The 24,684-nt window shown below is 39.4% G+C and overlaps 1 protein-coding gene across 1 annotated transcript in view; it reads left to right on the top strand.

Moving 5' to 3' along the window:
* The window catches only part of TBC1D8 (TBC1 domain family member 8), a 38,671-nt gene that overhangs the window by 11,047 nt on the left and 2,940 nt on the right, over positions 1-24,684 (top strand). Inside the window, exons 5-17 of the mRNA XM_026066364.1 lie at positions 752-992; positions 8,748-8,955; positions 10,143-10,337; positions 12,575-12,757; positions 13,166-13,316; positions 14,213-14,427; positions 15,298-15,415; positions 19,708-19,993; positions 20,524-20,653; positions 20,918-21,016; positions 21,610-21,678; positions 22,997-23,237; positions 24,524-24,589. Of these exons, the coding sequence (XP_025922149.1) occupies positions 752-992; positions 8,748-8,955; positions 10,143-10,337; positions 12,575-12,757; positions 13,166-13,316; positions 14,213-14,427; positions 15,298-15,415; positions 19,708-19,993; positions 20,524-20,653; positions 20,918-21,016; positions 21,610-21,678; positions 22,997-23,237; positions 24,524-24,589 (2,202 nt within the window). The remainder of the gene's footprint in view (positions 1-751; positions 993-8,747; positions 8,956-10,142; positions 10,338-12,574; positions 12,758-13,165; positions 13,317-14,212; positions 14,428-15,297; positions 15,416-19,707; positions 19,994-20,523; positions 20,654-20,917; positions 21,017-21,609; positions 21,679-22,996; positions 23,238-24,523; positions 24,590-24,684) is intronic.

Below are 24,684 nucleotides of genomic sequence, written 5' to 3' on the forward strand. Positions count from 1 at the left end.
GGCCTAACTTCTAGCCAAAAATTCTTACAAGAGGCAAGTACATCCTTCAGTGGTTGTTTAAAATAAGCTGATTCTTTCTTCTGTTTCTATTTATATGAGTCAGCGGAGTGTTTTACTATAGAGACCACTGTCCTATACTTCTTCTCTAAACGTATTCAGACTTGTTGTTTATATTAATGTTTATGTCAAAGTTTGCCGTTGTACCTTTCAAGTAAAAGGCAACCAAAATAGGAAGATCCCCATGCCTAGGTAGTTTTCTTTGATGTTCTAGTCACAGTATTACTTAAACTTTTAAAAAATGTCCGGGTGCAAAAGCTTCTTTTTGTGTGGCAGTAACCTTTATTTTAAAAGTTAAAATACTGTACTTGTAATTGGAATAAATTTTCCACCTGCCTGTAAGTTTACTTCCCCTATTTTCTTCCTGCTCTTGAAAAGACATTTTTTTTCTGGTAGTAATTAAGAAGGTTGCAGAAACTTCTTGTAAAGAAGTTATGAACAAAGCTTTTGGAGGTGTTCTGCAGAGACAGAACTCCCCAATCTAACAGCTTTTATGAAAATAGGAAAAAATTTGAGGGCAAAAAAATTTGATGGGGCAAGAACAGGCATTTCATTTTTTTTCTTGCCTGTTGTCTGTAAAAATGAGTGTTTCGTCTCTTCCGTTGTTTACATTTCATTCTGCATTTGCATATTCCCAAATCTGAAAAATTTAAACGTAATTCCTGACACACGTTTCCTTTTTCTCCAATGGCAGTAAAACTTATCATTCCTTGGGTTGAGGTCCAGAAATTGGAAAGAACCTCCAATGTCTTCATGACTGATACTGTCCGTGTCACCACTCCAAACAAAGAACGTGATTTCTCCACGTTCCTCAATATTGCTGAGGCATTCAGGATAATGGAGCAACTGGCAGATGTAACACTCCGAAGACTACTAGATAATGAGATCTTTGAACTGGATCCAGGCCTACAGGATCCTACTCAGATTACAAAGAGGTAAAAAGCTGAATTGTTCTTCCTTGTGTGCACTGAGGTAAAATAACAGGATTTTTGGTTTGCTTTATTAGCGGAGTAAAACTTCAAAGGTCTACTCGACTAGGGGGGGAAAACAAGCTTTATAATGTACCAAAGTGTGTCCAATAGGTGCATTTTAATTTATAGGCAAAATACTTTGTTCCATATATATACGTGTATACATGGAACAAAGTATTTTGCCTACAAATTAAAATGCACCTCTCTCTCTCTCTCTCTCTCTCTCTCTCTCTATATATATATAAAAATATGTATAAAATATATTTTATATATGTGTGTGTGTGTATATGTGTATATATATATGGAACAAAGTATCTTGCCTGCAAGATACCTATATAAACACACACACACACACACACACACACACACACACACATTTTATTTTTGCTTTAAAAGCGCTGTTCCTTGGAAAGGTAAATTCCAGTGACAGATAGTTTCTACCTTCCATTTTTCCTGAACAGTGGCATTCTTTTGCTTATAATTTCAGCTATGCATAGGTTTTTCTAGTGCTGTCAATCCTGTAGAATCATTACTTTTGATCATATCTGATACATGGAATTCCCCACTAGTATGATTACTGTAGCCAACTTAACAAGCAGGCATAGAAATCAAAACAAACAAAACCAAAAAAACCCTACAGAGCCTGTGGTAACAGATTTATATGCTGTCGTCAGTTCTATCCAATGCCTCTCTGAAATGCATCTATGCATTCCTCTCCCACTGCAGAAATGCATTTGATTCTTAAGGAGAAATTGATAACTATTCTCTGACAATAACACAACACAGAACTTTGTTTTATTTGCTGTTATTTGAAAGGGGAAGCAAAGCTGTAGAGAGGAATTTTAGGTGGGCAGAATGCAATAGCCAAAATTGGAATTCGCCTAGAACATCAGTGTTAGTTTAAAATACTTTTTTTTTTCCAAATAAATGTGAATGGAACGCTTATCCACTTCTGAATCATATTGTTTCCTGTTTTTCCTTCCTCTCCTTCTGCCAGAGGTACAAAGAGAATTAGCCAGGTGTTACTTCCAGGGTATCGTTTCCCCCAAAATAGATGTCAAAAAAATGAATACCCATTTTATTGTTTCAGGGGTGTGTTTTTGCACTAGTAGTGGATATATGTTTCAGCTAAACAGTTCTGCAAAGTTTCATAAGAGATTTAAAAAACAAAACAAAACTTACTTTCCCTGTAGTTTATATATACTCACATTAAGTAAAATCATTGAGACCAGGATTTCATCCGTGACCTCATCAAGAAATTCATTTTGAGATGTTTGTTAGATTGATACAGTAGTGATGAGCCACAAACTTTTTATGGACTTGTTTTCAAAGCCAAGATTCCTTTAAACACAACAGCTGTAACTGATTTTTAAAATGTGTGTGTAACTGGATGTTGCTAATATTGTGGGCTTTTGGCCTAAGAAATGTAGGATGTGTGCTTTGACTGAGTAATAGATTGCTTCCAAGCCTCCTTCTGTGCTTTTCATTCTTTACTGTTCTACCATGCTCCTGCTTTTAGACTAAAAAATTACATCTTTGAAGCAAGGGAAGTAAAGCTAGAGGAGGTGTGACAAAAAACTTTGGGGGGAGATATTTTCACAGTCTACTGATTTTTAATTCATTGTTTTCTCTTTCCAAAAGAGCCTTTGAATCAAAGGTATTAACTGAAAGAAAAACCACAATAAGTCCTAAAATTACAGCAACAGAGAGCAGTATAAGCTTAATGATATGCCATAATATGGAGGTTCTCAGGGAATCAACAAAGTACCTGGCAGCACTTTTGAGAATTAGTATGTATGCTAACAAACGAGCAATAGAAATCACTCCACACATTTATTCAGGTGTTTTTTTTTCCCTCCCCTTCCTTCCAACTTAAAATGGAGGGACGAGGGGGGAGGGAATGAGGAGGAGGGAGACATAAAAACGCTAGAGGATTCCTGGGCAAGATGTTCTCTAACCAAGCTGCTGTGCTGTAACTTGAGATGGCAGAAGGGAAAACCTGGAAGATGCCAAAATTGCATTTCCTCTACGTAAATTAGGTAGTGGCTGGATAAGTTGCAATTTCTGGTGCCCTTTGTCACACTTCATTAACCATTTTGATGTAATGTGATTAAGCAAGACTGTAGTTTGAATAGTGGATAAACTGGTTTCTAATGCTAATGTATTTTGGGGAGTTGAACTTTTTTGTTGTGTGAAGTTGTTGTGTGTTGCCTTTTTCTAAAGGCATTGTAATACTACAAGAACAACTATTTTTTCACTTGACATTTGGCCCCCTAATACATTATCTTTATTAATTCTTGTGCATGGTTTGAAAGCAAATACTGCAATGTCATCTATCAAAATGAAAGCAATAAGCCACACGTTGTTTAAATTATTATAACTGAGTCAAATTAAGGAAGGTTCTGTAGACTGCTTTTGTTTGTTGGGGTTTCTTTTACAAGAGGCTCATCTCGGTATCTTTATTTTAAAAAAGGCATTTGTAATATCATTATAGTCTGTATATACTGCACTCTGAAAAACAGAAATCTTTGCTACTGTTTCTGAGCCTCTTGGGGGTCATCCAGCTGAAGAGTGGAGAGAGAAGACTCATGAGCTATATCATGGCCAGAGTCAAACAAGATAAAATGCAAGTTTCCATCCTTCTGAATGGAAGGATAGGGCTTGGCACAATGGATTACAAGGGATTAACAACCATTTAATTGCCCTAAAAAGCAAAGTGAGGCTGAGGTGTTTGATAATTACAAGTGCTGTTCCTTGCAGACACAGTCGTGTGCCATACAGTCTTACTGGGCCATGGCGTAACTATTCTTCTCTAATAAGGCAGTAAAATCTCTGTTATAGATTTATTTTACTTTTTATTTCCATCTCTCTCAGGATGCATGAATATCAATTGCATTCCTCAGACGTATTAAGGAAATGGCCTGAGCTGAACACATGATTTAAAAGCTTCAGTGTCAGTAAAGTTTCAAAAGTGCTATGCATTTCTCTAAGGTCCAACCTGTTTGTATCTTTTCTTCATGTACAACTGTGAATTGCCAATAAGGATGGCTTTGCTTCATATAAAAGCAAAGAGGGTTTTTAATACTGATCTAAGCTGAATAGAAACTGTTTGAAATATCTTGAATCATAAATGTCACTTCAGTCCACACGGTTCCTTCTGAGAGAGAATCTGACAATGCCACAGAACTTAGGCAATAAGGAAACTATGACTAGAAAGGACCTCATTTTATTCCATCCCCCTGGCAAGAGGCAGAGTTTGAATTATCCCTATGTCATTCCTGACAGATGTTTGCCTAACCTGTTTTTAAGGATTTCCAGTAATGGAAATGTCAGAATCCATACCAGTACTTCACTGTCTTACCATTAAAAAGTCTTTCCTAAAGTCTAACTTGAATCTTTCTTGCTGCTTTTTAAGTCTATTGCTTCTTGTCCTATCCAGTAGTATTAAAGAGAACAGATTTTCTCTCTATTTACAGGAACCATTTGTATTTTTGGAGACTGATACGCATCTCCTTTCTCTCTGCTTCTTTAAACTGCACTGCCCTAGTTTGTCCAGGTTTTTCTTACTGCTCCTGTTTTTAGCCCTCTGATCCTTCTGGCTGCTCTTCTCTGAACATGCTTCATTTATTCTKTACCTTTGCAGAAAGGCGGTAGCTGGATGCAGAGCTCGAGCTGCAAGCTCGCCAGTGCTGGCCAGAAACAAAGCAGCACAGCTGCGTGTGCTTTAGCTCCAGGGCTGCATTGCTACGTCTTGAAAGCTGGGTGCTTCCTCATACATCCCAGTACTGTGATCCTCTTTCTTGTAATAGCATGTTGTTGTTAACTTGTCTTCAGTTTGTGATCCGTTGTAACCCCTAGGTCTCTTCTGGAGAATCTCTGGAGTAGGTTTCCATGCTGTATTTGTACAGTTTACTGTGTACATCTAAAAATGTTTCTACTGCTTTTTTTTCCATGTCATTCCTTCAGTTTACAAATATCGGACTGAATACTGATCTTGTTCTTTGGCTCATTAGTCAAATTTAATATCTACGGTCTCTGTTCCATCATTCAGCTTGCTAATGAAAATACTGAATCGAGGACAGAGCCCCCGTGGAGGTCCCTTCAATAGAGCCTTCCGTTTAGTAGTGAGCCTCTGATGGCTGCTTTTTGGGTACTGTCTCTCAGCTAGCTTGGTACAACACTGTTTCATGTGAGGAGAATATCAAGACTTTCATAAAGGCAGGCTAAAACATCTTTCTCCTCCAATTACAACTTCGGTGCCCCTGTTATATAAAAGAATTATGTTGGTTTTACGTTTGTCGCTGACAAGTCCATGTTGGCAGTTATCCGGTAACTTTTCCAAATCTGGTTACAAAAAGCTTTTCATGCCACAGGGATTTAGCAGTTCTTTGGGTAAACAAGGTGAATATTGCTGGATATGTTACTTTCAAAATCTGTAACTTTCTGGAGTCTGAATAGCAAGAGCAGTGTCCTGTAGTAATTGCTCTCCAAAAGCGGGAGGTCAACTAGGTACTAATTCTTTTTTTTTTTTTTTTTTTTTTTTCTTCCCTCCTGTTTCAGCGGCTCCACATTATGTGGTCTCATTCTTTGCCTGGGAATAGTCAGGGAGTGACTCAGCAGAACTATGGTCTTGCCAAGCTGACTTCTGTTAGATTTAAAGCGGAGAAAAAACATTTGACAGCGAGGACATAACATTAAGTTTCCTGATCCTGTTATGCAGGATCAGTCTTTTTTAGTCTTGTGCCTTACTTCCTTTAATTTAAAACTCTTATAAGGTAACTTATGGGTCACACACAAACAGTTACCACAGTTCAGTCTCTCAATTCGCTCTTAAGCGCTGGAATCGGAGATAATCCAAGAATCCAGTAATGTGCAGGTCAGAAACTGTATTAAAAAGAGCCTGGAGGAGAGAGCCTGCTGATTCTTCTGAAAAGTAGGGAACAAAATTACGTCCTTTAGGTTTTTATTCTTCTGGTGTATACGTATACACATGATGAACGCTATTTATATGTCAGCATATATTTATATGTTAGTTTTCCTTGTTTTCTTAGGTATTGGTTCAGTATGTTACGTTTGGTTAAAAACCAAACCATCAGGAAAAACAAAGAGGAAAGTTTCAAACAGGTAGGGCAGTAGGTAGAAAAGCTGTGCTTCTGTTGAGAGTTAGAGGTATTCTGAAACCCAGATGGAAGCTGTGGGAGCTGGTGACCTGGACCAGTTGCTGTATCTTTGCTGTATCACATTTAAAAAATTGCCTGTCTAATTTTTTTTAGTGTTTGGAGGAGTTGTAGGATTTTTTTTTTTTTTAACAAGCTCTAACACTGTTTGTCTATATTTACGAAGGGAAACAATTGCTAGAAGCCCTAGAATTTGCCTACCTAACAGGAAATATTACTAGTGTGTGCCACTTTCTAATAAAACTTTTACTTGAGCCTGCAACAGCAAGTGCTGGCAGTATTTCATTCTTGAGCTACTGTTTTTCTTTCCCAGATCTTGCCTTCCAGAAAGTTGACCCCTGTTTCAGCACTTTTCTTGAGGGCAGCAGTGAATCAGGTGTGGTCTCTGTGGTGGCCCTGTATGATCCGTTTAATGAGTCATTGCGTATAGACAGTTCTGGGGATGTTAAGATTGGCGTTCTTCCCCGTTATGTGATGCTGGGCGAGTGGGGCTGGTTGCTGTGCCACGAAGAAAATTGCTTGGTGAATTTACTTAGTTTCAAATGTGGTAAAGTTTTTCTTCAGCTAAAAAAACCCCTGTAGCTAGGGTACTTCTTGTTTGAAAGACCTGGCATTTGAAGCTTGCAGCCCCAAGAGATGCAGCAAAATCCAAAGCATTCAGAATTGGCATGCAGATTTTGGAGCTTTTGAAACAGTTATCTCTTAAATTACTGAAAATCCCTATCTTAACAGAGATTCCGTTCTTCTGTATAACACTTCTTTTAATGTAAAGGCATAGAAATTGTAAGAACTGAATAGATTCTGGCAGGAACTTACCTTCCCAGCAGAGTAACAGGAGAAAACAGCTCTACATAGGACTTACTGCAGATGCTATCAGTAACATTCATCTGTGTTGTGCAGAAATGGAAAATATTTTTGTGCTGAGTTAACTAGGAGGCATATCCTGATCTAGCTTTGTCACAATAGCAGATCACTGCAGGCACTTATCAGAGTTTCTTTTGCTGTGGAAGTTCAGCTTTGGCGCAAACTCTTAGTCTTCCTTCACAAAGAGTGTTTCTCTTTGTTCTTTGAAAAACAGGAGCCTATTTGTCTGTTTTCCTTGGATAATCTTATTAAGGAGGATAATTACTTTAGAAGGAAACGACAGCAGAATTCTGGTCAAGTGTTTTCTGTCTTTTCTGTTATTCACACTTGATCCTCCCTTCTTGTTTCTCAGTTTGTTCTTGATTCTTTCTCCCTGTTTCACCTGGCTTTAGCTTTTTACAGATGGAACTGAAAGTAAAAAAAAAAAAAAAGGCAAAACAAAAACCCTTGACATACTCTCTGAAGTTGAGCCTTCATTTATATAATTTTCTTATTTTTAAACAGCTGGGCTGGGACAGGGAGAGGGTGTATGGAGAAGGGGAGGGTGGAGGAAGGAGTGGAGAGGGGATTTACAGCAACAAGGTACCACTCCCTCTATATTTCAGCCCACGCTTTAAATTCTTTCAGTGGAACAAAGTCAAGCTCTTTTTTTTTTTTTTTTTTTATCTCTTCCTCCCTGCTAAGGTGAATCATGTTTGGAAAAATTTACTTGTAGTAAAGAAGATGATAGAATTTAAGTCCTAAAGCCTAAAGTTTCTGGAACTGCTGTTGGTGGGATAATAACCATGGCCTGTGTATAATGTAATTGCACAGCTCTACAAATTGTTGCAGAATTCCTCATTTAAAGGGGAGGGGAAAAAGCCCCCTAACAACCCTGGCTTGTATAACCATGGTTCAGAAATAAAATGTTTATTTATATAAACTTTTCTCTCATTTATGTGGATGGGTGAATGGAAGCAAGCCAAATCCAAACTGAATGTAGCTGATGCTGTTATTCCCTCTTGAGTCTGTAAGTGGCCTGAAATTGCTTTTCATTTTGCAACTGTTTGATGGATCTCAGAGACTGATACCTCTGAAAGTCAATGATGCGATGATGTCACCATCATTAACTGTTCTGTTACTGATCACTTTGGTAATGCTCAGCAAGCAAACGTATTACTTTTGGATGCAGAAGCAAATCCCTGGGGTGCAGGTTGCAGAATTCTGGTGATGTTACTGGGAGCAGGAATAAGAAATTTAAAGATAATCTCTGTTGCTCGTTCTCGGAAAGAGAAGAAAAGTACATTCTTCAGATGAAAGTTATCTCCTAGGCCCTGAAACTTGTAACTCTTTTTGAGGCTGGAAGGCAGTACAGCAATCATTATAGAAAATGTATGGCTAAATGAAAAAATAAGGAGTGATCTAAATTAATTTATGTTCTTCCCTCTCCTAGTTAGTAAAGTAATTGCTTTTGATCTATTGTTAAACAAGAAAGTGTTGATGGTTTGGTTTTTTGTATCTGAAAGTTAATTTTGTATTGATCTGTTCATATAGACAGTAGTACAGTAATGAAGATTGTGTACAGTGCTTTTATTCTGTATTTCTTGCTCTTGGTGAGATCAAAAAGGTAAAAAAATCTTTGCACTTGATATCTTGGCTTTCAGGATCTTGTGATTCGTTCTTAATGCTTTCTCTTAAGGGATCTTGAAGCCAGAGCGCAGAATGAATTCTTTCGGGCTTTCTTCAGATTGCCCAGGAAGGAGAAGCTACATGAAGTTGTAGACTGTTCTCTGTGGACACCATTTAGTCGCTGTCACACAGCGGGAAGGATGTATACTTCAGACAGTTATATCTGTTTTGCCAGCAAAGAAAATGGCTGCTGCAATGTTATCATCCCACTTAGAGAGGTAGAGTTGTTTGTTTCATTTCAAGTTCATATCTGTCTTTTCTGTCATAAACATCCACTGTCACTTGATTTATCTGCAAACTATCATTTGATGGAAAAGAGTAGGATGTTTGTGTGCACTGTGCCTACAGGATTGTTGTAAAGTTTGTTCTGGGACTTACTAGGACATAAAATTCCTAAAATGCATATGGGTGAGTCAACATGATTCTCAAAACGGAGCGTTGACAGATAATGCAGCATGATAGGGCATTGCAAAAACAGATTCTAATCACTCCAAGACTCAAATAGCACTCCCATCCCAGCTCCACAAAAACACACGTTCAGCTTGACGTTGATGGAGACTACTTGGACCCTTCTAGCAATATAACAGTGTTACATCCTTTTCTGTTATGGGGATGTGGGTGTAACTTAGAAGTGTTGATGCTCTCCCTCCATAGACAAACTCTAGCAAACCTGTGGATGCTCTACAAACCTGTGGGACTGACAGAAAAGGGGATATTCTGGAGGCATTGAAGAGATGCCAAATTTCCATGAAATCAGAGAGCAGCTTAAATGGAGGGAGAACGCACAGGAAGGTGGTGGGAGTAGAGGAGGAGAAGGAGGCTGTCAGCAAACACCTGCCTGATCTGCAGTGGATACAGGGCTGTTATGATCTCTTAATTAAAGCTTTCCTTTCATCCACAACTAATAACAGAGTAATGTTCAAATGATATCTTAACTGTAGCAACTTATCTTCCACTGATACAGAAATAGAAAACAAGAAGAATGTTATATACTTAATCAGAAACAACAAAACAATCTTTTTCCCCATCTTTAAAAATGTGAAAGTAAATTTTCTCCTCCACCCCAGAATTTGATCAAGTTGATCCTCTTCTGAATTGCATATTAATCATCACTCTCTTTTCTTATTTTTCTCTCCCCTTATCCCACTCTCCAAAAGTGGGTGAAGAAGTCATCTTCAAAAAAATGTAACTGGGATACTTCTTCGTGCCTGCTTTGAGCTTTTAAGGAGACCCTAAACCTTCATGTGGGAGGATGTGTCTGACCAAGGAAAGCCAATATGAATAGTCATGTTTAAAGCATGTGTGCAAATAAATCGTTGTTGTACATTTTGCTACATGTAGAATATTTGAAGATGTTTCTATATGTGTGGTGAACAATGTGTCTTCTGTAATGTTTCTGGAAAAGGTAATCACCATAGAAAAGATGGAGGACACAAGCCTTCTTCCCAATCCCATCATTATTAGTATAAGGAGCAAGACTGCCTTTCAGTTCATTGAGCTGAAGGACCGGGATGCTTTGGTGGAGAACCTGCTCCAGAGACTAAAAGAAGTGAACTCCAGCAACCCAGCACACTGTAACAACTTGCAGGATAAGAATCAGGTACTGAACTTCTGGGTTTTTTTTGAATTATAAATTCATTGTGTTTATCCATTGCTCCGTTGTCCTGCATTTCTCAGGGGTCGATTTTTGGGCCAATGTTGTTTGATGCCTTCATTAATGACCCTCATGATGGAATGGAGTGCACCCTCAGCAAGTATATGGCTGACACCAGACTGGGGGAAGCAGTGAATATGCTGGAGGACAGGGCTGCCCTTCACACGGAACTCACCAATCTGGAGGAAGCAGCTGATAGAAATCTTGTGAAGTTCAACAAAAGCAAATGCAAAGTCTGGCACCTGGGGCAGAGCAACCCCTTGCAACAGAAAAGCTGGGGACTGGCTGGCTGGAAAGCAGCTCTGCAGGAAAGGCCTGGAGGGTGGGCGTCACAGTGGACAACAAGTTGAGCACATGAGTCAGCGGCGTGCCCTTACAGTGAAGAAGGCCAACAACGTATTGGGCTGTACAGCAGGGCTGTAACTCGCAGGTCAAGGGATGTTGTTATTCCATTTTATTCTGCACCTGTGAGGCAGATCTGGAGTACTGTGTCCAATTTTGTCCCTACCCACCCCATACAAGAAATTCATTGACAAATTAGAGTAAGTCCAGTGGAGGGCCAAAAGATGGTCAGGGGCTGGAGCGTGTGCTTTATGAGAAGAGGCTGAGGGAGTGGGGCTTGTTCAGCCTGGAAAAGGAAGGTAAGGGGGGACCTAGGTGCTGTCTTCCACTGTCTAACGGACAGTTAAAGAGAAGATGGAGCCGGGCTCTTCTTGGAGGTACAAGCTAAAAGATGAATGGCAACGGTCACAAGGGAAGTTCTGATTAGATGAAAGGAAGAAGATTTTCACAGGGAGGGAAATGCTGGAACAGGATGTCTCAAGAGACTGTGGCATCCCCATCCTTGGAGATATTCCAGAGTTGACTGGACACAGCCACCCAGCAACCTGATCAGAGTTGCCCTTCTTTAAGTGAGGAATTGAAAAAGAGGGTCCTCTCCAACCTAAGTTAGTCTGAGATCCTATATGTTCCCCCCCCAACTCTGAACCACAATACAGCTCTTTCTGATGTACAAATGAATTATAAGATAATTCTGGTAGTCTAGACTAAGGCCTTTCCTCCTGAAAGGTATAAAACACTTTGCCTTCTTCATGCAGCTCCAGAAATGCTTAAGGTTTAATATGGAGCTAGGTGTATATACATACATATGTAATCTTGCAGCATACAGAACAGTAACACATGAGCAGGTACTCACTGAATTGAAAAAACTGTAGCTGCTTATACTTCAGAGGTTTCCCTAGGACAGTCAACCATCTGTAGCGAGCAGAAAGAATATGTGCCTTGGCATCTTTGCTACCTGAATATGAATGGCCATTCTCAGGACTAGATTCAAGCATTTCAGGGAATCAGCATTGCTGTCCCTTTTCCTTTACACTTTTAAAGACGTTTGCTATGTCTTTTTGTTGACAAGGAGGAATAAAGGATGTAGAAAATGTTACCTGCTTTTTCTTATGCCTGAATTCAGCTTTTCCTCAAGTAATTGTGGTCTTCTGTGTCCAATAAAGTAACCTTGAACTGTTGCAAGTTAATTCCGCCCTTCATCTTTCTTCCCTTCAGAGAGTAGTTTAAATTACATAGCTCTTTCCTCTCCTCACCCAAAATACCAATTAGTTGATGCTGTAATGGGCCAGTTTGGTCTGTTATAGTAAATTAAATATTCCTGAGACAGTTCTTTAGTTCTGAGGATAACTGGCATGGAATGGCCTATGCCTGTTGTATTTAACACTCTGCCATCCCAAACAGAGTGGCTATGTGCAGGCCCTGGCCCTTGCTAATTCACGATCCATCCTGGAGAGCACTAATTGGCAAGAGCCAAAAGCTTGGCAAGGACCATTCAAGCAATGTAACAGAATAGACAACTTGGAAAGACCCAAGACTTGGCAGTCTGAAGAACTCCAGTCAGAATTATCCAGGAGGCAAGCCTCTGTCTGTCCTTCTTTCCTTTAAAAAGAAGGAAGAGAAAGTGGTGGGAGGGTCCTGACGACCTGCAATGCTCACTGAATTTGGGCAGTGATTGCAGATGACCAAGAGAAGCACTGCTAATTCTTAATGAAGCACCTAGCTCTGGTATGAAGTCTGAACAGTCCCGGCAAAGGCAAAACCAGAAAGTTAGGCTGCTATTTGTCCTGAACACACCATTTAACAACTTCTCAGTTTTTACCCACTTTGCTTCTGTATTGCAGAACGCTCCTGTGTTTGGATCAACATGTGTGTTCAGGGACTGTGAGTCTGGGGATCTGGGAAGAGAGGGTCCACAAAGCAAGGACAAAAGTGAATGTGAAAAGGAGAGCAGTTACTTGCTCAACGCAGAAGCACTAAGATCAGACTTTCATCAGGCAGGAGTGGCAGGCCTTGACTTTGGAAAGGTATGTAAGATTTGGGGGACATTGCAGAATTTTTTAAAATAGCTGTGGTAACATTCAAATGTATATATATTTTTTTAGTAGAATGAACTGTGTATTGGCTGGAGAAGTTGTGTGCATGCTGAATATAGGGTAATTGCTTCTCTGTTTGATTGGATTTTTTTCCTTCTCTTTCCTCCCCCATTTCTTTCTGGTAAATATTTGTAATTTCTGTCTTTGATTAGTTCTGCTCTCCCCTGTGTGGTGAACTGCGTAGGCAAAATGGGGAAAGTTTTATTCCTTGGAACAGACTTCCCACGTCCATTGGTCCTGGAAAAAACTTGCAGAATTTCTAATGTGTAAAATGTTTCAGTTTACAAGGTCTCGCATGCGCATGGTTAGTTCTTTTAAAAGATATCTTCTTGTTTCCAGTCTAGGGAGCAAATAAAAGAGAGCCTGTGGGATGACCACTTCATAGAATACGGCAGAACTGTGTGTATGTTTCGCACGGAGAAGATCAGAAAGCTTGTTGCTATGGGAATCCCAGAATCCTTAAGAGGCAAACTCTGGCTGCTCTTTTCAGGTGAGACCTCCTAGAGATGATGGCCTTAGCCATCCCCTGATTCTGAACACGGCAAAACATTTGGGCAAGAAATCTCCCCAAGACAATTAAAACGTCTTTTGAATGGAGTTTATGGTAGTAATCTGATTCTGTGCTTACAGATGCTCAGCTACTGAAATAATAAGTGCAGGTAAATACCTAAGTAGAGCTGTAAGAATTTTATCTCGGAATGTTATTACATGATGGGCAGAAAACTTAAATGATGTCTGCTGCATCTGTGTAATTGATTTAAAATCATCCCTCTGTTTCATAAAATAATGTTCTCCTTCAAGGAACAATTAGATTGAGCATAAATATTGGCTTAACCCTCGTCAAATCAAATTATTGCAAAATAATGACATCTTAAAGTCAGCAGTCCTGCTCCTGCTTCTTGTTGCACGTTGGCAGGAATAATAGAAACTAGAGATGGAAAAAACAACTCATTTCATCCATAGATCTGGCAGACCTGGAACGTTCCTACAATATGATCTCAAGTTTAGTCCTTAATCTGCTGTCTGACATATTCAAACACTTGTAAAATGTATTCCTTCATGTGGAGTTTTTCCTCCTTGGACAGTACAAACAGCACTGAGTACATTTCTCCCAGTAATACTTTCTCCTGAGTAAGTTTTCTGGTCAATGTCAATATTAAGGTGTTATGCATCCTGTTGTGTTGTGTAGGCCTTGATAATATTTGTTTCATTTTCAAAGCAAGTATTCTGGTATTTTATTTCATTTGAGGATTTACTAAATTCATAGATTTTGGGGAAAACAATCTCATTGCTTACATTCTTTTGACCAGTAATTCCCACAAGACTAAGTTTTATACTATCCTAATCTACTTACATCTCCTCTTGCTCTCTTACCACTGCCTTCAGATGCTGTGACTGATCTCGCTTCACACCCTGGTTACTACATACATTTAGTGGAGGCCTCCATGGGCAAGTGTTGCATGGCAACAGAGGAAATCGAACGTGACCTACATCGCTCATTGCCCGAGCACCCTGCCTTCCAGAACGAGACAGGGATAGCAGCGCTCAGAAGGGTTCTCACAGCATATGCACACAGGAACCCCAAAATTGGATACTGCCAGGTGCAAAATTCTCAGTGGATTAATGCTGCTTTTTTTGTTCGTTCTTTCTTTCTTTCTTTCTTTCTTTCTTTCTTTCTTTCTTTCTTGGTTTTATCACTAATTTGAAGTATTTTTAATGGTGGTTTTGATAAGTCTTTTTAGCACCAAAACCATGTAATTTTAAGTATTAAATGTGATTTACTCTGGAAAACAAGGATGTGGAATGGTACCCTCTGACTTAACAAATGTATTCCCTCAGCATTTTGGAAATGCTTTTACACATTAAAGTGTGTGTGGGGGGAATTTCTAATGCTTCTGTTTGTTTGAAAGTGAGTTTCTTGCACAAAACTTGGAGACTGGGGAAGTAAACTGGTCTGCACAGATGAGATTCACATGAAGTGCTAGGGCAGAGGTTTAATGAACTGAAGTTCTGCTCTTTTCCTTCAAAACTGATGACAGACTATGAAGTACTATACCCAGCTTGTCAGCTAAAATCCTCTGTCAAGCTCTGAATTCTGATTAAAAAGCAGAACAGTTCCAGTTCCTTTATCTTCTTTTGAAATACAAATATGGGGAGCAATGGGGAAGCCAACCCCAAAACATTTTGTACTATCAGTTACCTACTTGGCATCTGGACACATCCAGTACTGTGCTGTTCTCAGTTGTTTCCTATTGCTCTTATGAAAAGCAGTATATGTAAGCTTGACAAACTTGTTATGCCTTTATGTCTCACCTGGATTGCAATGTATTCACTATTACCTTTCTCGTGCTGTTTTTTTAGTTGTTTCCTTCATGTTATGGTACTTTTCTTCCTTTAAAAATAGCCACAATTTAGCTTTTTTCAGTAGGATTTTCTGTCACTAATCCCATTTTCTTCTTTGTCCTTGTAAGTCTATGAATATTTTGACCTCCGTGTTACTGTTGTATGCCAAAGAGGAAGAAGCCTTTTGGCTGCTGGTTGCTGTGTGTGAGCGAATGCTGCCAGATTACTTCAACCACCGAGTGATAGGTGAGCTCACGTCTCTCCCACTCGCCTTCCTAAATACCCCACTGGGAAGGGCAACTGAATGGCATTGGGACGAAGTGCTTGGGGTTCTTCAGAGGTCCATAATCCATGGGTGAAGTGGTCCATGTATTAGTGTGTGATCTGCTGTGGTGTTTGCTCAGGTTCCAGGTAGTGTTGTTTTTGATTTGAATAATTTAAGTGCAAGAACTATATATATGCCCAACTTTTATTGTTTGTCATTCTTTTCCTGTTGGTCAGGAGGAGGTGGTGCTTTTGCCTGTTGCATTAAACCTTAATCTTAGATAAAAATAGAACAAGAGCTTGCTTGTCTTTGTTGGTTAGAAGTGTTCAGTATTAGAGACTCCAGCTGTTAAGGCAGAGTTAGGAAGGATCTTCTAGGGTAGCTGTTTCTGATCTGTCTGCATTGCTGGATGCTGGTGTAATACAGGCCTGCATCTAAAATGACACTTTGTAGAAAGAACCAATACAAAACCCTGTTGGACCTTTGAATGTGAGATGCAGCATTAAGAAATAATCCCAGTCCCTCTGCAGTTCATGCTTTGCACTGCATCTGTTGTGTTTTCAGTTCTTCACAATGCAACTATTTTTAAGATTGTCTGAAAATATACTTGGTAATTGTGCATGCAGGAACTATGTGCCTAATGCACAGAAAGAGAGGGGCTGAACTGTTTGACACAGTAGTTGTAGGTATGCATACAAGAAAAAGTATTTGTTGTTTGCAGTGACTTTACTTCCTCCTGTTATAGAAATGTTTAATAGTTTTTCTCTCTTTAATGTCTCCTTAATCTTTAGTTACAGTGTCTGCCATGACATCATCACTGTAGCAAAGGGAGGCATCTGGGTGACTTGTGAGGAGATGGGGATAGGAAGAAGCCCCTGGCAGCAGAGGTTCAGGGAGCTACAAATGATGTGGGTCAGTCCTGGACTGCCTGGGAGCAGGAGAGAAAAAGCCGGGAAGATTTCCAATATTTTTCTTGGAGGATGGTATTGTAATACCTCCTCACACTGTGCTGCTGCACAGGCGTTGTCTTGCCGCTGAACTGGGAGGTAGTGCAAGTTAAAGCAGATTTGCTCGAGTCAGCTGGATGCTTCAGAAGTTTTGTCATGTTTTGAATGTCCTCAGTATTTTCAGCTGGTGGATTAGGCATTGTAAATATCCGACTTGTTTGGAGACAAGAACCAAAGTTCTGACATGACTTTAAACTACCATCTTGATGATTTAGCCTCGCATTTGCCTGTTTCCTTTCTTGATTTTAAAAGTCCCAGCTTTTAGCTGTCCTTGTGTATTTCTAGAGATCATCAGCCTAGGGCTTGTTTTGACTTAGGGATAACTTTGCAGCTTGCTGCGTTATTGCCCGTAAGTAGCTTTCTTATTGCCTATAAGTAGCATTCTTTGTACCAGCTTAAACCTTAGTGGTCCCCTGTGGCCTGCTGTTATAGCTACCCTGACTTCTACTGAAGTTTGGGATTGTATCAGGCCTATTACTCACCATGGCTAACAGCTTACATTGTTTGAGTGCCGATAGTCTTAGTTATACTGTCTGTCTGTTTTCTTATCCTCTGTATCCAAAAGAAAAGGTGAGTACTATCACAGCATGGTTGCTTGATTGAGCAGCTACTTCTGCAGCTTTGATATATCCTAAGATTTAGTATGGCCAAATCAGTGTTACTGATCTTCTGCACACTACCTCCTCTGGTTGCTTGAGTTCATGATTTTGGCTTCATAGTTGACTTGGTCTTCTTTTTTGACTTGTAAGCAGCTCTTGTCTAAACTTGGTATTGTTCTTGCTTATATTTATTATACTTCCAAGAACCAACTTTTCCTCTTTATCCACACTGCCAAAACTGTTGTCCAAATTTTGATCTCTGCATAGCTCCAGTAATCTCTACCTTGGTACCTGTCGCTATGCTTTTTCCTCTTTAGTGTGAGTCAGTAATCTGTACAGTCAAAATGGTTACTGAATCAATGACTTTGGTTATTCCAAGCCTTCTTAGCTCCATCTTCTCTTGGTCTTTTTTTTCTATGACATTCAGTATCATTTTTTTTTTATTTTCGCTTTCAGTACTTCGGCAATCCAGCCCTATTCTACCTACCCAACCCTTTTATTTTTATCCCAAGATCAGCTCTTCCAGTCCCGCCAGCTATGACCATTCTGTCTTTTAACAAACCTTTTCATCATTTCACTGCTTACAAATGGGAAAAGCCTGCAGGCAGGGTTGGTAAGTTGACCTTTTGTCTCCTACTTCAGGAATTCCCTCAGGCCTTGCCTTTTCTGCAGTGCATAGAGGAAATTATAACCAGATAGCTGCCAAATAGAAACAAGTTGTGCTTTTCAGTTCTTTACTGGTGAGAGTTGTGCATAGCCTATTCTCATGTTACTGTGATTTTTCCATCCTGTCCACAGACCTGCAGGCTGTCTTATCCCATTTTATCTGCTGGATTGTCGTCGTCTTGCTATTGTAATTCTTAAAATAGTGAAGACCTCGCTTCAGTGCTCTGATTTGCCTTTTCAGTCTTGAAGAATTCATTTAGTTTGTGTCTTGGGTTCTTGTTTATTAAATGGATGCCCTGGCATTTTCCTACCTTACTATGGTTTCTTGATATTAGAGATTGAATTGCTCAGATATCGTGGTTACTGAATGACTAATGAGAGGGAGGGCATAAAAGTAACTTTGAATAGACCCATTTGGCTTTTGTCTATAGCGTCAACATTTAAGTATAACATGATCTTCTGCAAAAGATCTAGGCAGCATTTCACATTTCTTCTAACCTTCTGCTTTTGCCACTCTCTCCCATGCTGCCTCTTCACCTGGAATGATTTTTCTGTATCTTTGCCAATCTGTCTCTGATATCCTTCAAATACCTCTAAAAAACTTCTCTGTTCTTTTCTTTTTTTTCACCTGTGTTAACTGTGGCCATTAAATTGTTTGTATTAAGCCTGCTTTAAAACAAAAAACAAAAGCAAAATCCTCCCCCCTCCCCAATGCATTCTGTTGAGTAACACTATTGCTTTTTCTTCTCTATTTTCTTTACCCTTCTTATTTATGATCATCTGACATGAGAAGGCCTTTTCTTCAGAGCAAGCACCATGCCTTATGTGTTTCTCAAAAACTCTTTGCATGTCTCTGGGCACTTATTTTTGACTTGTGATGTTGTAATGCTTGTTCAGCCACTAGTGGAAGCCTTTTGTGGCTTATTGTGAGAAGTTCTAAGATGGAGAAATACCATATATATATATATTTTTATGATCTGGGTGCAAAACCAAAAGATGCTGTCTCTCTGCCAAAAAGTGTCCAAGTTGTACCCTGCCTTTAGGCAACTGTAGTTCTGAGTGATAGGGATATATGTATTGGCCATTTCATAGCAATCAGAATTGTCTCCTAATATTAGCAGAATATGGACAATGAGAAAGAACATCTACATGAGATAATTTCGAAGGAAAGACAGAAAATAATTGAAAGGCTAACTGCTTTTTGTATTCAGAAAACATTTTTAGCTGGTAACATCTTCAGTTAAAACTCCTAATGTGGCAGATGTGGTTTGTAGACACAGGCCACTTCAACTATATGAAATTATATTGATTCTGCAATAGCTGCTGACAAAAGAGGATCTAGTAGCTAAAACAGACGGAACTGGGTTCACATGTGCTCCTTTTGGAAAGACTGTCTGAGATGGTTAGGAAAACTTATATCTGGGAAAAGCAGAAAACTTCTGTTCTTAAAAAAAACCCAAACCCTATATATACACATACATACATATATGTGTATAATATTTTTCCTCCTGCTTAGTGTATGTACCCATCTTTGATACAGTCTAGTATTTTCTTACAGAGAGAATGAAAGCTATACTGCCCACTTTCTTGGGTACATAAGCTGGAGGAGAGGAATGTGTACTCTTTTATTTTCATTGCATAGGTCCCAAGTTGAACAGTAAAATGCTTCAAAATTGTTTTTGCTAGCACTTAATTATTATGTGCTCTTTTAGCTGAAACCAAAGCTTCTGCTGTTATTATTTTATAGCACCCTAAAGGCAGTTAGCAGAAATCGACCTGGTCTTTTTGCAGGAAGAAGTATAGTAAAGAGTGCAGGCATTAGGGCTGGGGCTGAGAGCACAACAAGAAGATAATGGGGTTTTTCACTGTAATTATGTGCATATCTTGTCAGTTTAAATGTCACAAAAGTCTTGCAATTGATAGCTGACAGTGATCATTAGCTTTAAAGAACAATTTTTCTTGCTTCAGTCCTGGCTAATGCTATTTCTTTATGACTTGTAGGTGCTCAGGTAGACCAGTCGGTATTTGAAGAGCTTATAAAAGAGCAACTTCCAGAGCTGGCGGAGCATATGAAGGATCTGACTACCTTAGCTTCCATTTCTCTTTCGTGGTTCCTTACCCTTTTCCTTAGTATCATGCCTTTAGAAAGTGCTGTGAATGTGGTGGACTGCTTTTTCTATGATGGGATCAAAGCCATTTTTCAGTTAGGCCTGGCTATCCTTGAAGCCAATGCAGTGGATCTGTGTAACAGCAAGGACGACGGACAGGCCCTGATGATTCTGAGCAGGTATTGTCACCCACCTGATTTCCAGTGTTACTTCCCTTACAAAGCCGCCTGCTTTAAAACAAAGGCATTTGGGTGCTGTCGTCATAACAACGGCGTTCTGTAGGCACAGGCAGTACCCTTGTGTTAGCTTGCTGCTGCAGCTTTCTCGGTGTCTGCCTTAAACAATAGGCTTTGTAAATTTGACGAATAGTTGTCCTGTGAAATTTCCTGGCAGTGCAGAGGCATGCGTTTACTGTGTCAATTGTGCAATATTTACTGCTGCTCTTAGTGTCTTCCCTAGAGTGACGAGCTTCCTGCTCCAGACTTCAAGGAGACAGAACTTTTCTTCCTTTGGCAAAATTTAATCATTTGGCTGGCTTGCAGTTCCTAGGATGACTAATAATTAAGACATTTTTGACAAGCCTAGCAGCCTAAAAAAACAATTTATTTCTGCTAAGTCTGAGCCATAAGGCTTATTTGCTTATTTATATTATGCCTTGAGAAGAGCGTACTGCAAAGTATTATCTACTGCTTGTATTTGTTCCCTTTAGGTTTTTAGAGCATGTTAAAAATGAAGAAAGTCCTCTGCCACCTATTGGTAATCACCATGCATTTTTCAGTGATGATCAGGAAGCCTCTCCAGTGACTGAAATAGCTAACCTAATTCATGATTCCTATGAGGTAAAATACAGTTTGGTGCCTATTGGTCAGATAAGTTATAGTTTAAAAAGGCTAAATTCATCATGGATATTTTGATAGTTGTTGCACATCTTTAAGGAATCCTTGAATATGTGCTCAAATGCACAATGCTAGGTGTAGTATAAATACCTACATTGGTAGATGAATAAAAGATTGAATATACTTTAACCCATGGGTTCTTTAAGGACTCGCAATATTTTCAAAGTTGCATTTCCAGTCTAATAAAATTCTGTTCCTCCATTCTAGAAATTTGGAGACCATTCTGTGGAACAGATAGAGCACATGCGCTACAAGCATAGAATCCGTGTTCTGCAAAGCCATGAAGATACAACCAAGCAAAATGTGGTGAGTAGGATATAGTTTAGATTGTAGTAGTTTAACACCCTAGTCACTGCAGGTTGGCTTGCCTTTTTTTTTTTTTTTTTTTTTTTTTTTTTAAAGGCACCATATCATGAGAAAAGGAAGACTCGTTACTGACTCTGGAGAAAACCCTTTTCTCGGATGCTGATGTTTTTGTTTTTCTCTGGCAGCTAAGTGCATTATCTCCAGGGCTGTTAAAACATTAAGAACAACCTGCTGGGTCAACCTGAAGAACAGTCTCACCTAGTGTCCTGTCTCTGACAGTGGCCCTAGACAGATGCCCAGGGCACAGCATAAGAAGAAAGCAAGCATGATGTGAGGCTTCCGCAGCCTCCTGTGACCTGTAGCTTGGGAACTTCCTGTCTTTGTTTCTAATAGCCCTTGAGGGATTTCTCTTCCATGGGTTTGTCCAACCAGGGAATCTAAGGGAGGGAGAGAAGTTACAAGGACCTTCAGTACTCCAGTTCTCAGCTGTACAACGTCAGTACCGTCACTGGGAGAGCTCAATGGGCCTGCCTGTGTCAGTGATGACAGTAGAAGGGATTGTCACTGACGTACTTTTTTTCTTTCTTTTTAAGCTCCGAGTTGTCATCCCAGATGTTTCGATTCTTCCTGAAGATTTAGAGGAATTGTATGACTTGTTCAAGGTCTGTCTACTTGAAAAGTTGGGGATGAAGCTATTTGAGGCTTCTGGGTATAATTTCCAGCCTTCACTTAGCAGAGCCAAATTGGACATTGTGTGTGGAATTGCTGGGAGGGTTCATCTGCCTGTGTGGTATTATTTAGATGAGATCTTAAACTGGACCTTGTCATTTTGTCCTTTATGTGGTTATCCAGTTATTAAAGAGCAGTATTAATGTACTGATCATTCAAATGAGAATTACTTCAGTGTTTCCTTTCTAACTTGCTTCCTGGAAATGTTTCAGAGAAATTGGGTTCTGGTAATTTTCACAAAACTTAGTGACATGTTACTCTGCAGTACTTTAAGTCCTGCTTGTTAATACTTTTTAAAAACAGATTCTCAGTTCTCCAAGGGGTGGCAGGACTTGTGCTATTTGTTCATTTTCTAAAAACTATTTTACAACTAAAAGTAGTTTCTACTCCAGTTCTGTTACATCAGGATGCTGTTTGACAGAACTGGGTGGGATAACTGGAGAAAATTTTCAGACTCTTATAAAACAATCACCTGTAGACAGACACATCTGAGCTTGTGCAAATATGCTTGATTTAGAGCTCCAGTCATGTAATTATCACCTGTAAAGGACAAATACTGTAATTAACTGTGGGGTTTTTTTTGCCATAAATACTGGGCAACTGAGAAAGTTATTGTAGTATGTTCTTAATGTTGTATAACTTTGGAGAAGAGCAGTTTTATCCTCCCTCCATCAGTTGTCAATAAGAGAGTGGTGCTGATGACATGCTCTTCAGTGCTTCCCTCCTGTTCTGTGTTGCTGCGTTTTTGATCTTTGACTCACTTGCTCTCCTTCCCTTTTCTCTTTTGTTTTCTTCATCATTCTTTTTTCTTTAGTCCTTTCCTTCCCTGGGATAATTCATTTTGTTAGGACTCTGTTTTACATCAACCGGTCCCTAAAGGAAGACAAATAGGAACCGTATCCAAATAGAGGGGTCAGAGAGAATAAATGAACAAGTGAAGTGTGTATGACATCCTAAATTTTCTTCAATCCTTTGTACTGTTTGATGATTAGAGGCATCCTGGGCCAGATGTGGCTAATAGAGTTTCAGTAGCCTGCATTGAATTTGGAAATCATGAGGGAGCTTGGCTGCTCTAATTAAAGACTCGTACGTTCCTTTTTCCTCATAGGAATGGTCTTGATATCATCATAACACCACACACACACACAGAATTTTGTTCATTTCCTTGATGTGAATGCTTTTTTCTGCCAGTCGCACTCTCTTTGATAGTGCACATTGTAATTCTTCTCTACTGCCTTTGATTTCTCCTAGAGAGAGCATTTAATAAGGTGTTACTGGGAAATGACAAGTCCGGTCTTTGAGCGACACGACCCTAGCAGACCTTACGCTGAGCAGTACAGAATAGATTCCCAGCAGTTCACTAACCTTTACAAACTTGTCTCGCCATGGACTTGCGGGGAACACACTGACGTTCTCGCTGAAAGGATGTTCCGACTCCTGGATGAAAACATGGACCATCTCATCGAATTCAAGGGGCTCGCTAGCTGCTTAGGTATCAGCCTCTCTGGGACACCCAGCTGTCACATCAGGTGGAAGGTGGACAGATGGGGGGCGGCATTTGGGTGAGACACGGATTTTAAAATGTGATATGACTGAGAGAAGAGGATATAAACAGATGTTTTTCTTGGACATATAATTAATGTAGGTAGCGATATTTACCGACTTTCACCGTTTCAATCATCTGATGTAGATTAGAATTAAAAGGCGACCTAATGACATGATTGAAGATTTTATTGAAATATTTTATTTCTCATAGTAGTAGTTTTGCAGAAAATATTTTAGCATAATTAAACTTACATTTGGGTCTGTATGGAAGGCTAGGAAATCCTCTCTTCTACCTGCTTGTTGCATTCAGCCCTTGTAATCTCAGCATACGTGTTTTTAACTGCTTCTTGAAGACTTTAATTGTAATCTCCTAAAGCAGACTGTTGCTTGACCCATATGTCAACAATTAGCAGAACAAAAACATATGACCAGCAGGGACTGAGAGCTGTGACAGAGCTGTTCTCCAGGCCGTCAGCTGTTCCAATGAGATGAGACCGCCCATTCCAAAACCTTGCTGAAGATAAAAGTGACACATAACTGTTCCTCACTCTAAGTGCAAAAAAATGAATCAGTACTCAAAGGTGCAGTAAAATCAGTAAATCTGTATTCTCGCCACTTAAGCTTTCAAGAATTCTTTGATGTGAATATTATACTAGAATGTGATTTTGATTCTTAGGGGGATACATCTTTAGGAAAAAAAAAAAAAGCTCTTCACAGTATTTCGGTGCATTTAAAAGTTTAGAATCTCATTTCTACTGGTCATTTAAAAAATTAGTTATGTCACACGTGAAGTTCTTACTGCTGTTCCATAGAATATGTCCAAAACAGTTAAGGGCTGAAAGGAAAAAAATATTAAGAATATGTCCCCGAAGGAAAGGAATTTTATGTCTCTCCCCTCTCACGTTCTTGTTAATCTGTGGCAACAAACAGCCTTTGCTAGATTCCCTGACATCCTCTTTGGTATTTTTAAAAGATGATCAAGTTCCATAGGGTTAGGTGCTCGCAGTCTATTTTACAAGAACAAAGAACAAAGCAGATGGTTGTCACCTGCTGTTCCTCATTGATCGGACACAACTGAAATATCTCCATGTAATGTACTGGCCATGTGTTTGCATGTGCTGTCCATGCAAACAATTATCTTTTGTGCACAGAAATGACTGATTTATTTTAAACTATGGAAGTAAATGCTCTAGTCCACTTCCTTCTTTTTTTTTTTTTTTTTTTTCCTTGCAGATGTTATGTATAATGGAGAAATGAATGAAAAGATAAAGCTGTTATATAAGCTGCATATCCCACCTGGTAAGAAATTTGAAAGAAAATGAGTACTTAACTTTCCCCACAACTTCTGGCTTAAAACTTTTGGGAAAGGCTGCTTAATGAAGAACCTTATCTTG

The sequence above is a fragment of the Apteryx rowi genome, unplaced genomic scaffold, assembly GCF_003343035.1.
Source record: "Apteryx rowi isolate R43461 unplaced genomic scaffold, aptRow1 scaffold_103, whole genome shotgun sequence".
Classification (NCBI taxonomy): domain Eukaryota; kingdom Metazoa; phylum Chordata; class Aves; order Apterygiformes; family Apterygidae; genus Apteryx; species Apteryx rowi.